This window comes from Coturnix japonica, chromosome 5 (genome assembly GCF_054131305.1).
Source record: "Coturnix japonica strain WE chromosome 5, WE-NBRP24, whole genome shotgun sequence".
Taxonomy (NCBI): Eukaryota; Metazoa; Chordata; class Aves; order Galliformes; family Phasianidae; genus Coturnix; species Coturnix japonica.
The window spans coordinates 49,722,868-49,737,631 of record NC_140667.1 but is presented as its reverse complement, the minus strand read 5'-3'; the positions used below and the strand labels follow the sequence as shown (position 1 = coordinate 49,737,631).

Here is a 14,764-nt window from a genome sequence, read left to right as displayed (position 1 = left end):
ATGTCTGTACCCACTACCTTTCTGTACAGTCTTATAAAAGAAGCTGTGGCTTTCTCTGATGTGGGTTCGGTGGAGAGAGACTGACAAGTGTAGCTTAAGATGTTTCTTGAACATCTGGCTTTTTATATACCAGGTGAACTCAGTGCTCTAGTTTGTCTAGATATATGAGAGAGCACTTTTGGAATCATTACCAAGCTTGAAAACAGATGATTTGAGCTGTTCTTGTGTGTTTGAAAATGGAGGGTAGTTTGCTTTTTTAGAGACCCTAGAAGTAACTCGCCTAGATTCTTGACTGTAGTAGGCGAAGGCAGCCTTGAGCAATAATTGCTGACTTTCTGTCATAGATATCAATGATTGTCTTGGAAAACCTTGTAAGAATGGCGGGACGTGCATTGATGAAGTTGATTCATTTAAATGTTTCTGCTCAAGTGGCTGGGAGGGAGAATTGTGTGACACAAGTAAGTACTCCTATGCATTGTGTTCTAGTATTACAACTTCATTATAACAGTTATGATGATGTATGTTTAATAGTGCAGCAGTTTCTGTTCTTTGGTAAAAAAAACTGAGTAGACCATTACTGAAGTATTTTTAATATGACTTCCTTGAGAGTAAGCCTTTATTCTTGATACCTTGGCTGAGGCTCATTGGACCTAGGTTAAGAAGGAGGCACACTGGATCAAATTCATGGTTAAGTTACTTCAGAGCAAAGTGCGGTCAATTCTGTGCTAAATGGCTGTCTACTCAATGAAGTCCCCTTAAAACACAAGGGGAAGAAGTTGCTGCATCTTATTACAGGATGTACATCAACTTAGATGTGAAAGAAAGCCATAGTCAGAAGCACTGTTTTATTGAGGAACTTATTTTGTAGAGAAATATTGTGTTCTTTCACATGGTTTTGGCTAGACTGGATCGGCTCATTTGAATCTCTCTTTCCAGACTTCAATGATTGTTCTCCTAACCCGTGTCATAATGGTGGCCGATGCATTGACTTGGTAAATGACTTCTATTGTGAATGTAAGAATGACTGGAAAGGAAAAACTTGCCATTCACGTGAGTGTTTTTTGGTTTTGTTTTTTTTTTTATTTGCATGAGTCTGGGATTCCTGAAAATTAAAATAATCACAATAAAGTTGCTTTGGTTTCCTTTACTGGTTTCGCAGCAACTTTTAGTTAATTTTTCACAACCCATAGAGGAATTGTGCCTTAAGAGATGCTTTTGGATTCCACTGTTTTTTGGCTTATTATAAAGCATCATCTGGACCCATGTATTTCTTGTACTATTAAATTAATACAGATTCTAAGAAAAAATACTGTGATTTAAAAACTACCCAGTCTTTTAATTTGTTGGCCTTAACTTGGTAAATTTTAACTTCTTATTCAATGTGTAGGTGAATACCAGTGTGATGCAAATACTTGTAGCAATGGTGGAACATGTTATGATGATGGAGATACATTCCGCTGCTCGTGTCCTCCAGAATGGATTGGAAGTACTTGCAACATTGGTAAGCTCTTTAACTGTGTACTGACACTACAAGTAATAGTACAGAGGAGATAACACTTCACTGTTTAGTAAATGGGCAGATCTGTGTTTTAGTTAGATGGCTTATTACTTCAGGTGGTTTCTTTCTTTGTGTAGAATAGTGTCCAGTCATAAGCAGCAATCAGCATTCACCTGTTAGGCAGGATGTTCATGTCACTTGACATGAGATAGTGAATTTTGGAAACTCATCTCTTTTGATGGCTTTATGCGGTCTTTTGTGTAGCTTCTCACCCAGGCTCGTCCTTAGGGACACACTAATCCTCAGCTTTGCCTGAAGTTCATAATGCAAATCTCCTGTAGAGAAAACTACAGGAGTTCTCCTGTAGAGAAAACTATATATGAGCTTGTGTACAGGAATAATAAAGTGGGAAGAGTTCATCCGAGGTGATTGGCAGGATTGTTGCATAATATCAAATATTACTGTCAATATTTTTGAAGGGAATAAAATTTAGTCTGCATGGTACTTTCTGATAATTTATTTCATAAACCATGATAATTCAATCAAGCAATTGATCATGAAGATAGTGAGTGATGCATAGCACTGGAATCTGCTGGTGCTGACTCAAATGCCGTTCAGGTATCTTGACGTATCTATCCAGATGATCAGTATCTTGTATTTGTTGTGCTGAATAGATACCTTTTCTGTTTTTAAAGCTAAAAACAGCAGCTGTTTACCAAACCCCTGCATGAATGGTGGAACATGTGTTGGCAGTGGAGATTCCTTTTCTTGTATCTGCAAAGAAGGATGGGAAGGACGTACGTGCACACAGAGTAAGGCTTCTCTCCTTTTTTCCCCTGAGCTACTAGGAGTGTCTAGCACAGAGCTGTTAATTGAAACAAAGCAAGCTTATAGTATTCAAGTGCCAAAATATCTGAATCATTCAGGGTGGGAAGTAGATGGGAAGATGATGCCTTGACTAATGAATGAAGAACTTGTCATGTTTCTTTTGACTCAGCTCCCTGCCAAAGTCAGTCTTCCAACCTCTTACAGAAAAATAATCTACGGGAATATGTATCTGTGGGGATTGTTTTGCCCTGCATGTTAATTTTAATGATGAAAAGTATGTGGGAAATAAGATGGTAGTGTATATTCCAGAATTTACAGCTATTTTTCTTGGGCTAGCAGTAAACTATTTCAGTGTACCAACACTCTGAATTGGTTAGGTGAAGTAAAGCCTGCAGATTGTTGATGATTTAAAAGCTATGCTTAAGAGATCTGGCATTTTGCATGTATACATATGATGTATCAAAGTTGCAGTCATCCTTCAAAAGGCATTTACAGGATGTTTGTTTTGGGCACTACCGATAGAACCAATACGCTGCTTTATTTTTATGTTGCCATCATGCTGCATATCAGTCTGTACACTGTTACACTGGTCTCTTTTTTTTATAGATACCAATGACTGCAACCCTCATCCATGGTAAGTAGGAGGATTCTGTTTCTGTGCCTCTTGTGAAAGTAAGTCTATACGTGGCAATACAGATTTCAACTCTGGATCAGAAGTATTTCTAATCTAAAAGACTGAAACCAACCTTTGTATAAATCCAGAAAGAATTTTCTTGTTGTATTTTCATCCATTCCTTGACAGTAGTGAAGCCCACAGAATGATCCTGTGTTGACTCATATGAACAGAAAATATTTTGTTGTAGTTTCCATGCCAGAACTTACTGGTGATTGACTTACTATAGTATGAAATGAGTCAGACTTGATAACATTTCAAGTATACGACTGAGTTCAGAATGAAGAATAATCAAAACCTGTTAGCTTACAATAATTAGTTCTAGAGGAATGTAAAAACATCCAGTTAGATTGAATGTTCTTTATTAAAAGTCTTTTTTTTTTTGGGGGGGGGGAGGTATAGTGTGGGGGTATCTTAAATACAAAAGTTTACACGTGTTTTTGAAAGGAAAAAATACTAATGTGGATTAAGCAAGCTGTCTGCATTATCGATCTGTTTTCTACTTCTCCAATATGCTGCTCTTTATTGTAATCTATAAAAGCTCAGGCTTTCTTTGTTTTAGTTTTGTATTACTGCTTTATCTCATTGAGTTGTATTGATGAGCTTCCACACAACACTTTAGTGGATGTTGATGTTACTCAGCAATATAATTTATCTTTAAGTATGCTCCATCTACTCATAACATTAGCAGAACACTTAATTAACAAAGCTTTAATTGCAGACCAATGAAATGATGCAGATTTCTTAGTATTATGCACTAGCAAGGACTTATTTTGTTGAATAGTGAGAGAGTACCATAAATTGTGACAGTGGGAAGAATCTGAACAGGCTGCTTAAGGAACCTGTGGTTTTTGTTCATCTTTATACTTGTGTTTGAGCTCTGAGAACACTTCTGCAATGATTTATTATTTTTTACAGTTACAATGGAGGCATCTGTGTTGATGGTGTGAATTGGTTTCGATGTGAATGTGCACCTGGATTTGCAGGTCCTGACTGCAGAATTAGTAAGTAAAGGGCCTGTATGGGTAAAAATGTGTGCCAGAATGGTACAACCTTTCACAAGTCAGAAAAAACACTCTTCTTTTTTGCATTTGGTCAGCTGAATTCCAAATAACAGAAGCACAAGCTGAGTCAGTCAGGCACTGGTACTTACCTTTCAAGCAATGGCAGTTTCTGTTCCTTCCTTTATTCCATTAAATGGAGTAGAAGTGACTTGACTTCAGTTATACTCAAAGACTGAGTTGCTGCATTTTGTCGTGCATTTCTGAAGGGTCTAAGGTTCTAGCTTCATAGAAAGTGAAATTAATAAGTTGCTTGTCAAAAGAACCACTTAAAAGATGACACATTAAGTGTACTATTTGATGTTTGAAACTAAAATCCACTGGGACATCACAAGCAAATGAAAATACAAGGGGGGGGGGGTGTAGTGGTGGTGTGTAAATGTGCAGCTACTAGAGTGCAACATTTTATAAGAAATATGATAAAAAATCTTCTGAAGCTATAAAACAGAACTAGATATTAACCTGAAGGACAGAAACTTGAACAGGGAAAAATGAAAGACTGCATTTAATTATTGTGTAGGGATGCTTTAATTGAATACTACCATTTTGACCTAATTATCATACACATATATGCACAGGCTTACCCTTTGGAAGATCAAACTTTGCTGTTTGCTTGATCCTGCCTCTTGAGTACAGTGATGTGCTTTTAGATAGAGATTACATCCTCATTCTGCCAAATAGTACATGAGCTGATATCTCCTAGTCCATAGATAATTATAGCACTTACAGCAGTATATTTGAGTTACTGATCTCTGGATACAGAACCAGATGTGCCAGATAATCACACGTGTATCCACATCCAGATGCCCATTGAGGGGTATTGAGCTGTTTCACTTCATTGATGTGAAATGGAGAGGACTAGTCAAAGACAAATACTGTGTATTTGTAGTGGGATTACTGACTATTCCCCTTTGATATATAGATGGAAGGAGTAGATCTGACAAAAGCGCATTTTATGGAGCGCTGGTAAGACTAACAAAATTAACAGCTGTTTAGATGGTCCCAAATCAATATAGCTTGAAGAAGATTCTGTAGATCAGATATGAGGGATTTCTTCTTGGAAAGTGTGGTTTGTCATTAGAAGAGTCTTACTAAGGAAGTGAGTCCACATCTCTTTGGAAGTATGTGATACACTGTGGATGTGGGCACCTAAGGAATCTTGTTTTATTATTTGGGTTGATGATTGGACTTGATGATTCTAAGGTTCTTTTCCAACCTAAATAATTCAGTGGAACCTTCGAAGATGCTTTGGGAGGAACTGGTAATGATCAGAAATGAAACAGCTGGGGCCTATGGAGCACAGCTTGGCAGGTCGGTTTGTTACCTCTATTGGTAGATGTGTGCATAAATTAGTTATGCTCAGTTCCCAATTTTCATCTGAAAGAACAGTACTTCCTCACCTTTTGCAGTGCATTTCTAGGTCTAAGCCTCTGAATCTTTGAATGATGAAGTCTATGTAAATAAATAAATGTCTATTCACTATTTTGTAGTTAAGAGTTTGCATGAAACGTCCATCACAAACTAAGTTATTCTTCCTTCTTACAGTGGATTAGGGTTAGGAGGGCACTTTTGAGCCAACTCATTGCTCAGTTATTGCACACTGTAACTTGCTGAAAGCATGTGCTTTCCTATGAGGTCTAAATAGCAGACTCTAAGGCTTAAGCCCCATGTTCGGGTCTGACACAAGCTGATTATAGAGAAGATGTTTGCACCTCCAGTTGTCCAGTACTTCTGCTCTGTGAGTTAAGTCAGCAGATAACTGCTGTTTTGTTGGCTTCAGTTAGGATGGAAATGAAAGAAATCTGTTTGAGGCTGTTGAAAGGTTACAGCTGAGATGTTAGTACTGCCCAATTAGGAGATTAATTCTGAAGCCAAGCTGTGTTTGCGTGTTAAAAGACCCAATGTTGTCAGATTACATCTCTGTAACCATTTAATTACAATTGTTTAATTACAATGTTCTATGTTCTTGCTATTGAGTTGTACTTATTTTCTATCTAGATATTGATGAATGCCAGTCTTCCCCTTGTGGATATGGTGCCACTTGTATAGATGAAATCAATGGATACCGATGCACTTGTCCCCCTGGAAGAGTTGGTCCTAGGTGCCAAGAAGGTATTCCTATATCTATGATCAACCTTTACCCAATAAACAATTGTATATGGTATAGTTAGGATAGAATTTATGTGCAGTTGTCTGTTGTATAAGGAACAGCAGCAAAAGTAGGTTTTCTTAAAATGTGTACAGCTTCAGTAACTCTGAAGTGAAGTGTCTGTGTACTTCTTTAGTGATTGGAATTGGAAAGCCTTGCTGGCTTAAAGGAATGACCTTCCCTCATGGCAGCAGGTGGGATCAAGAATGCAACAGCTGCCACTGTTTGGATGGCCGTATTGACTGCACCAAGGTAGGTATTCTGACCTATTTTCTTAAGACATTCTGTCTGAAACATACTTAATTGTCATACATAGGTTGGTCTTTTTTTTCAGTCTAGGCTCTTGCATAGGTCACCCCCAAACAGCCTTTTCTTTGAATGTCCAGTGATTTCTTGTAGAAACACTTATAAGCTTGCCTTTATAATGGCTTCTGTTCTGTTCTCTGCCTGCTATAACGAGCTCTAGAAGCAGACAGGCACCTTGCAGAAAAATAATTAGGAACTATAAGGGAATAATGATCCTTGAGATGATAAACTTCTCTGCCAAATCTCTGAAAATGTTAGAGCTTCTAATTGAGAGGTGTTAATGCCAAAGTAAAGAACAGTTTCCTTAGTGGATGATACTTGCCTTTATGAATCGACTAATTGTAATGCTTGTATATTATGGACTATATGTTGGAAGGAGTATGGTTGGCCTAGATGCAGATGGAATGTGTTAGCATATACGTACTTAAGGACTTTCAGTCGTACTGTGATAGCATATCTTAGTGGATTTGTGGTTGCTGTGCAGCTTTACATCACAGCTGGGGAGAGACAAGACTTGTGCTGCTTTACAAGTTGTAAGGCTAGGTGGGTGGCTCAAGATAAGAACTAATAGTACTTAATGACATTGCCTGAACTGGATGTCTCCCACGTTTCTCTGAAAGCAATAGCTTGAAAACTTCTGGCTCTCACAGATCTGTTCTGCCTTCGTATTAGTTAGTAGTAGGTATGCCCTGTAGGCAAAGAAATAACTTGCTCTTAATTATTTCAGCGTGCAGTTTTAGACTCTTTATGATACTGTGTGTTTGAAGCTTTCTTCTAAAGAGAACAGTGCATGGCAATAACTACAACTGCAGAAATACTTCCTGTTGTGAAGGGAATCTTATGGATGTGTACTAGAAGGCAGCATGCAGCTTTGAGGGATAAGTAGAAGTGGTGTAGTGAGTGCAACTTCTTTGGCTCAAAAAAAGCTATATTAGAAGTTCAAAGTGATGTGAAATTAATCTGCAAATCCTTCAGTATCATCAGTGTCGTGGGTAACCCTTGCTCAGTTTACACTGCAGTCAATACAAAATGCTGATGTTTTCTGGAAGAGCAATTCTGTCTGTTACTAAGACTGTAATGTTGTAGAAAGACAACTGTTGTTAACAATCAGTAGTAGGTCATGACCTTTTCATGCAAATAGCTTATTTTGATTTGATGCATAAAACCAATTAACTGTAACAATACTTCTTTTGCTCTTTATTTTCAGGTGTGGTGTGGGAAAAAACCTTGTCTGTTACACAAACATTGGGAGAATTCAAATTACCAGTGTCCCATGGGTCAAGAATGCCAGGAGAAGTATATGAAATGTTTTCAGCCACCATGCACTGAATGGGGAGAATGCAGTGCCTCTGAACCTCTGCCTGCTAATATCAAGTGTCTGCCTAATTCTGGGTACTTGGACAATGACTGTGCTAGGATTACTTTAATTTTTAATGGAAACAAAGTCCCTCAGGTGAGAACAGAATTATTAATGAAGAATGGCAATATATGTAGAGAGATATTCCATGTCAAGACATGGAAGATTAATGTTTCTAACACAACTCCTTGCAGTTGCTTGTTTTTAGCTACTTTTTTTTTTTTTAGACTCTTCTGTTGATATAAACTGTTTGTTTAAAGGGCAAGGAAAAGTTAGGATTTATACTGAATATTTTGTTTGCCTTTTAAGTATCAAAGAAGTTAATTGTTTCTTACAGTCTGAGCCTGTCTTGGGCTGTATTAGGGTAGTCATTACAAGCTCAACTTTTAACCCACCATTCCAGAACTGTTTCTTACTTTGCCCTCTTCTTCTTTCATCAGATCTCAGTAACTGCAAAAACTCTGAAGATGCTTACTTTTATGTACTACCTCTACGGGAACTGAACTCATACAGTCTGTTTCTTTTAACAGGGGACTACAACTGAAAATATCTGTTCAGAAATTCGGTATTTACCAGCTACTAGATCTGTTTCCAGGGACAGAGTTCTGATAATATTGTGTGATCTGTCATACTCCACAGAGAATGCAGTAGAAGTTGCTATTGTAAGTATGAGGTGTGTGTATGCGTGTGTGCATGCACACAAATGTTTTTGTATTAGTTTGAGCCAAGGAGGAGGTTGTTGCTTTCACTTTGCAGGCACTGCAATTTTTGGCTTATGCTGACTGTACAGTGATTCTGTGATTGCATGGGATCTCCTTCATTGCTAGATAGATGAACTACAAGCTTCTTTAATGACAGTATGGGTGCTTCAGGATATTCATTAAATGTTTTAAGTTAAATAAGTAGGTGCAAGTTAAATATGTGAAAGTGATTGTTGCCTTACTGAGCTGAATGCCTGCTTTAGAGGCATATCTAGCCTGCTCTCTTAGTACTTTCTTATTCCCTATTTTCCAAGTAAATAATTAGTTTTCATGGTAGTGTTTATCCAGGCAGAAGCTGGAGTGTGTCTCTACCAGTGCTGCAAAGAACATGCTGAGTGATGATGCAAGAAGTAAACTGTATGGTATAAATAGAGCAGACTGCTATCAGTCCAGGCTTCTATCTAGATAATCCACATGTCTTGAAGTGCTTTGAGTTATGACTAAATTTAGCTGAGCAGTGTAAGGAACATGGAAGTCAGCTGCCTTTTCAGATATGCTAGATATTAGCAACAGGATGTGTTACCTGTCAAGCCTGACACTGCATCTGCAGTTTATATCAAACCATCCATGCTCTTGCTGCAGAATGCTTTGAGGTTATTCTTCTTAACTTCTGTTGGGTAAATTCAACCTGAGATATCAATTCAGAGGCAGCTGAATTTAAAAATTAGAATTCTCTGCCTAAATAATTGCAGTAATTCTATTTTTTCACCTAATTCTATTTTTTCACCTTCCCTCTTCTTCCTTTTAGTCTTTTGTCCCACATCGAGATGAACAAGATAATAGTCTCATACAGAATGCTGCTAACATAATAGTAAATGCAATCACCAAGCGGCAAAACAGCACTGTTATGTTGGCAGTAACTGAAGTCAAAGTGGAGACAATAGTTGTTGGGAATTCATCATCAGGTAAGGTTCCCAATGCATTCATCCTGTGTGTTTTTAAAATGTTTTCTATTTCCTGCTGCCAGCATCTTGTCTGTGTGAAGAAATGGTATGCTGAGTTGTTTCTTTAATTGCTATTACTAGCAATGGGAAGGTGGCTTTAAGCAAGTTTCTGTGCTTGTGTGTTAGGCTAAACTTAATCTCTGCCATAACGTCCTTACCTACTGTTGCCACTGTTTTGGCTCTGACTTAAAACTTCTTTCTGTAGTCTAAGCATATCTTTCACAAGATCAAAAGTTCTCTTGTTCGTATCCTTTCTGATTTTCCAACTCTAACCAGACCTTAGATGTTAGTGCTGCTGCACTATAGAAACTGGGCTGTGAGGTTTTAAGATGATGATGGAGATGCTACTGCTGAAATGTACCACCTAATGCCTTGCTGTACTCACTGTGCCTAGAGGAAACAGAAGCAAGTTTTGCAGAGGACCCCTGGTAGGCAGCAGTTCAGTTAAGGGGGCCCCAAATTAGAAGTCTTATGACGGTAGGAGACCTTTCCAACTCTTTCCTAGATCTCCTCAGCATAATCTTTTGGACAATCTTCCATCAAAACAACAAGTAAATTGCCTGGTTCAGTTTTCTTTGTGTTACCCCTTTAGGGGAGTTTCTTTAATCTGTTAAAGCCTTGGCAAATGTACTGTTTCCTCAACTCCACTAAATGAGTGAACAAGTTTTGATCTTGTTTTGAACAAAAATTGTATAGAAGATAAAGAGTGGAGCTGTGATTCTGACATACTTTAGCATCTCTGTTCTGATTATGCATTATATCCTGGGAAAAGAGGGAGAGGTTTAGTTTGCCACCAGCATAAGTGAAATTCAGAGATCCTTGATGAAAGTGGAAAGGTGTTGACTTCATTCTCAAGCACTAGCTATGAGTGTTTAAGATTCCTAATTTTGCTATGTATGATCAGTATTGACCAACTGCCCCTAATTCTTTAACTGGAGTAGTTACGAACCTGATCCCTCATGGTCTTTTGATTTAGTGTTCTACCTTTTAGGTTAAAAAAAAAACACAACATGTTGGAGGTTTACCTACCTGAAAGCATTGATGTGGAGCCCTCTGTCCATGTGTCTGTTTTCTGTGGGGCGTTGAAATGTCTGGATGGAGATGATTATTTAAACACTTAAACAATTTAATGGAAATATATATTTACATGGAATCTCTAGGGAGGTGATCCATTGCATGAGAATCTTTTTTTAACCTTATTTATAAGAGGTGGATAGGAAGAGTTCCTTTCCTTAAATTCCTCCCACTGTGCCACATTTACAATTTAATATTAAAACTGTGCAGGAAAAATGAGCAGAGATTAGCAGTTACTGCTAAGAGTGCAATCTTGCCCCAGTATGATACAATATGAGTTTAGGTCACCTGAGGCCAACCATTTTCTTCTTGATCAACTCAATTTAGGAATATCAGATCCTGCATACCATAACCTTCACACAAGAACATGTTCAGAAGGCATTTTAATGTTGGCATGAATGACTGTGGTGTTGAAGAGTTGGCTTTGTACAGCCATTTGCAGACCATTCTGTAAGCAGTTGTTTTAAAAATGCTGACAAGTTACAGTTGGAGTTGAGGTTGGAGTGGTAGTTCAGTCAATTCTGCCTACCAAAGGCAAAGAAAGCACGTAATGTCTTTGTACTACTTACAATATGGGGATCCTTGCTTATGGAAAAAAAAAAGTATTGTCCTGGTAGCAAAGCCTTTGGGTAAGAAAAAAAAAAGCCCATCAGAAAGTATTTCCCAGAGAAATAAACTGGGTTTTTGTGTTTTGAACAACATTAATGGGATCTGTGTTAGGAAACATGTAGGAAAATATCTGTGGACTCGATGGAACTCTTGTCTGGTAGTAGAAACGTGATGTGTATTTCTGATACAAATGTTGGTTCTACTTCTGAAACAAATTAGAGGGATAATAGTCTGCACAGTCTGCCTCCTATGAAGATAGGTTTGTTTTCCTTATTTACTGAGATTCTGGGCTAACTTGATGTAGGTATTTGAAGATGCTGCTTATATAACCAGTTTTTCCATTAAGTAGGGAGAATAAGCATCATTTCAAATGTAGTCTTCAAGTGTAGTCCCTGTTCTTAAGCAGGATGGAGTCCAGTTTTGTTTTTTTTAAGAACAGTAAAGAGCACTTCCAGATGAACTGTTGCCTTTGAACATCTGCTGCTTTGTAGATGAATTACATCTTCCTTCATGAAAAGTTTTCCTTGGACCGACCCGGAGTAGACCTTCTCTAGTAGACCTAGACTAACTTTCTTTTGCAGCTTCTGAGTGTTGTATATTTAGCTACGTTAACTCAAGACTTTTTCTCATTTGCCCTCTAGATTATTTGGTTCCAATTCTTTGTGCGGTATTTAGCGTTGTATGGCTGACTTGTATCATCATCTGTGTGTGGTGGACTCGGAAGAGAAGAAAAGAGAGAGAGAGAAGTCATCCTCCCAGAGAAGAGGGGGCCAATAACCAGTGGGCGCCTTTAAATCCCATCAGAAATCCTATAGACAGATCTTATAGTAACAAAGACATTCGTTACGAATGCAAAAACTTCATATCTCCTCAAAAGAGAACTTGTGATGCAGTAGAGGAGTATGTAGAGTATGAGGAAGAGGAAGATGAAGAGGAGGAAAGAGATGAGGAAATGGACAAGTTCCTCTCTCACAAACTCACAAAGCCTTTGCCCACAAAGGCATCTGACGCATCAGAGAGCAGTCCAGTAAAGAAGTCCCTTCAAATAGGCAAAATGGACAACAGGTCTGTAAAAAATGTGAATGCATCCAACTTTGAAAGCAGTAGAGACTAATCTGTATTTGGAATGTAGGCATACTGCGCCTACCCTCACCGGGGAGGGGAAAAATTGACATCTCTGCTTTGCATCAAGGACTAAAAAAAAAAAATATCTGGAGTCAAATGTTCATAGTTTCTTTATTTTGCGTAAAAAAGAAAAATAAATAAAAATAATAATAAATAAAATTTATTTTGTTTCTTTAGCCTTGTATAAATTATTCAATGACTGTCAGATGAAAAAAAAAAAGAAAAACGAGTAATCTTTGATAGTTGCTATTTTTGTAAAGTTTACTTATAATACACTCGCTGTGTGGCAGAGGAGAGGTTGTATTTTCAATATGTGTAAAGTTTATTACAAAAGACTGTACACTGTTTACAGAATGTATTTCTTTTTATTACTTGCTCTAATTTAATGGTGGCTTTAAAACCTCCTGGTTGAGGAAATTGTGTGAACTTTAAACTGCTTTCTTGACTCTGAATCTCTATGAATGGCAGCTCACTGCACTTGTTACGTTAGTAGCTTCTGTAAGATTTCGTTTCTTTCCAAATTTGCCTTACACGCTTTGTAATAGGAACAAAAAGGAATTATAGAGATCTTTCAACTGTGGTTTCAAAGTGGCCTTTTTAATTTCTGTTGGATTCCTTTTAGAATTGCAGTATTGAAGCATGTGACAAGTGCCTTGAGATGAAACTTTTTCTATAGCAACTGTCAAAGACTGCCATATGGACGTAGTGAAATTGCGAGAACTCTGGGTTCCCCAACTGACACAGCTTATTTTCTAATAGTGAAAGTGCTTTTTTTTGTAAATATGTACATATTAAATGAATCACTCTGTATATTTGATTTAATAACTTAAAATATTTTGGTCTTTTTTTTTTTTTTACATGTCATTCCTTTTAATTTATGTTGCAGAAAAGGAGGTTTTATGGCAGTTTATAAGATTCTTTTTTTTTTTTTGGTATTATGTCCAGATTAGAAAATGATGTTAATACAATCAATGTTAGGAATCTGTTGGTCATTTGTATTTACATAGGAGCATAACCACTTACGTGTAAATAGATCCAGAAATGTTTGTTTATCCCCCCACGTTCAGCCCATCCCAAGAACACTAACAGGTGCATCTACTGTACAGTACCAACATAGCGAGGCATTGTTTTTTTTTCCTTTTGTGAATATGTTAATTAATTACATGTGGTATTACCTTTTTATTTTTGCGTTTAAATACAGGCCTAATGAAGGGAACAATATTTTCCTCAATCTTGTTTCTTGTTGTGCTTTATTCATCTTTCGCTCTAAAGGAAAATGGCTGGCAAGCTCAGAAGGTGCGAGTACCTCATTGGGAATGGTTATTTGTAAGGGAAGGCTTAGGGTTTTGTTTTTTTAAGGCTTTATTAGTGCTGTTAACTGGGCAAAACCACGTTTATTTTAATCACTGAAGAAGCAGAACACTACATACCCTCGTTACCCTGCCAGCAAGAGGAGCGGATGCTTGAGAGTATCAGCTCTGGCCCACGAACAATATAAACACCAATGTTTTGAAACCAGTTTGTTTTATACAGGAACGCAGGATTTGCTTTGCAGGATCTTCTGTTTTAGTACATTTTTCGTTTGACATGTTCTTAGAGAAAAAAAAAATAACAAAAAAAAAAAGCCTTTCAGAAAAGAAACTATTTATTAAAGCATTTTATAATGATGTTTGTTGTAACTTTTTTACTTGTGCTGAATATTCAGAACTTATTTTGATAACCTGGTTAGGAGTTTAGAAAAGGGTACTTATCCTTCTCATGTTCCCCAGTATAATCCTGAGTATTTAAACCAAAAACACTTCTCTTTTTTTTTTTTTTCCTGCTACTCTTGTAACTTTTTGTACTGTAATGCTGCTGTCTTCCATAATCTAATAAAATGATTCCCTCATTGTGTGTAAGATACTTCACCTTGTGTTTGCTTTCTGAGTGACTGAAGCTCTGATGTGATGAGGCGGAGTGAAGAGGGAGAGGAAGCCCTGATACAACGCGTGGTGCTTCCTGTAACCTCAGCTCACAGCCTGTGTTGATACTTCCTGAGCCTGCTTGGCGGTGTTGTACTGTGCCCACGACTGCGCTGTTAGCGTAGGAGGTGGTGTCCCACGTGTAGTCTAGAGGCACAGACACTTTGAGTGCCTGAATTGTGACACTTTGTGCTGCCTCTTGTATTACCATGCAGCAAAAAGCCTTTTTCTGCTGATGGTTACTGACTGTGCCTTTTGAAATGGCTCTGCTCCCAGCTGCTGAGCAGAGGCTTGTCTAGCAGCATCGTTGTGCTTGTTTGGGGAATGAGAGCAGTCAAACATGAAAGGGCTTGAAGTGCTCTTACCAAAATGATTTTTTTTTTTCCAAGTAAAACTTAAAAGGCTTCAAGAGTTGCAG

At 37.7% G+C, this 14,764-nt stretch overlaps 1 protein-coding gene across 2 annotated transcripts in view; it reads left to right on the top strand.

The window, feature by feature from the left end:
* JAG2 (jagged canonical Notch ligand 2) overlaps positions 1-14,287 on the top strand; it is a 55,207-nt gene extending 40,920 nt beyond the window's left edge. For both annotated transcript variants that reach the window (XM_015865666.2, XM_015865665.2), the window contains 12 exons: positions 345-458; positions 937-1,050; positions 1,388-1,501; positions 2,194-2,310; positions 2,933-2,960; positions 3,918-4,003; positions 6,059-6,172; positions 6,346-6,461; positions 7,723-7,968; positions 8,403-8,534; positions 9,382-9,538; positions 11,902-14,287. In XM_015865666.2, coding sequence (XP_015721152.1) covers positions 345-458; positions 937-1,050; positions 1,388-1,501; positions 2,194-2,310; positions 2,933-2,960; positions 3,918-4,003; positions 6,059-6,172; positions 6,346-6,461; positions 7,723-7,968; positions 8,403-8,534; positions 9,382-9,538; positions 11,902-12,374 — 1,811 coding nt within the window. In that variant the 3' untranslated portion in view covers positions 12,375-14,287. The remainder of the gene's footprint in view (positions 1-344; positions 459-936; positions 1,051-1,387; positions 1,502-2,193; positions 2,311-2,932; positions 2,961-3,917; positions 4,004-6,058; positions 6,173-6,345; positions 6,462-7,722; positions 7,969-8,402; positions 8,535-9,381; positions 9,539-11,901) is intronic.
* Positions 14,288-14,764: the final 477 nt, after the last annotated feature.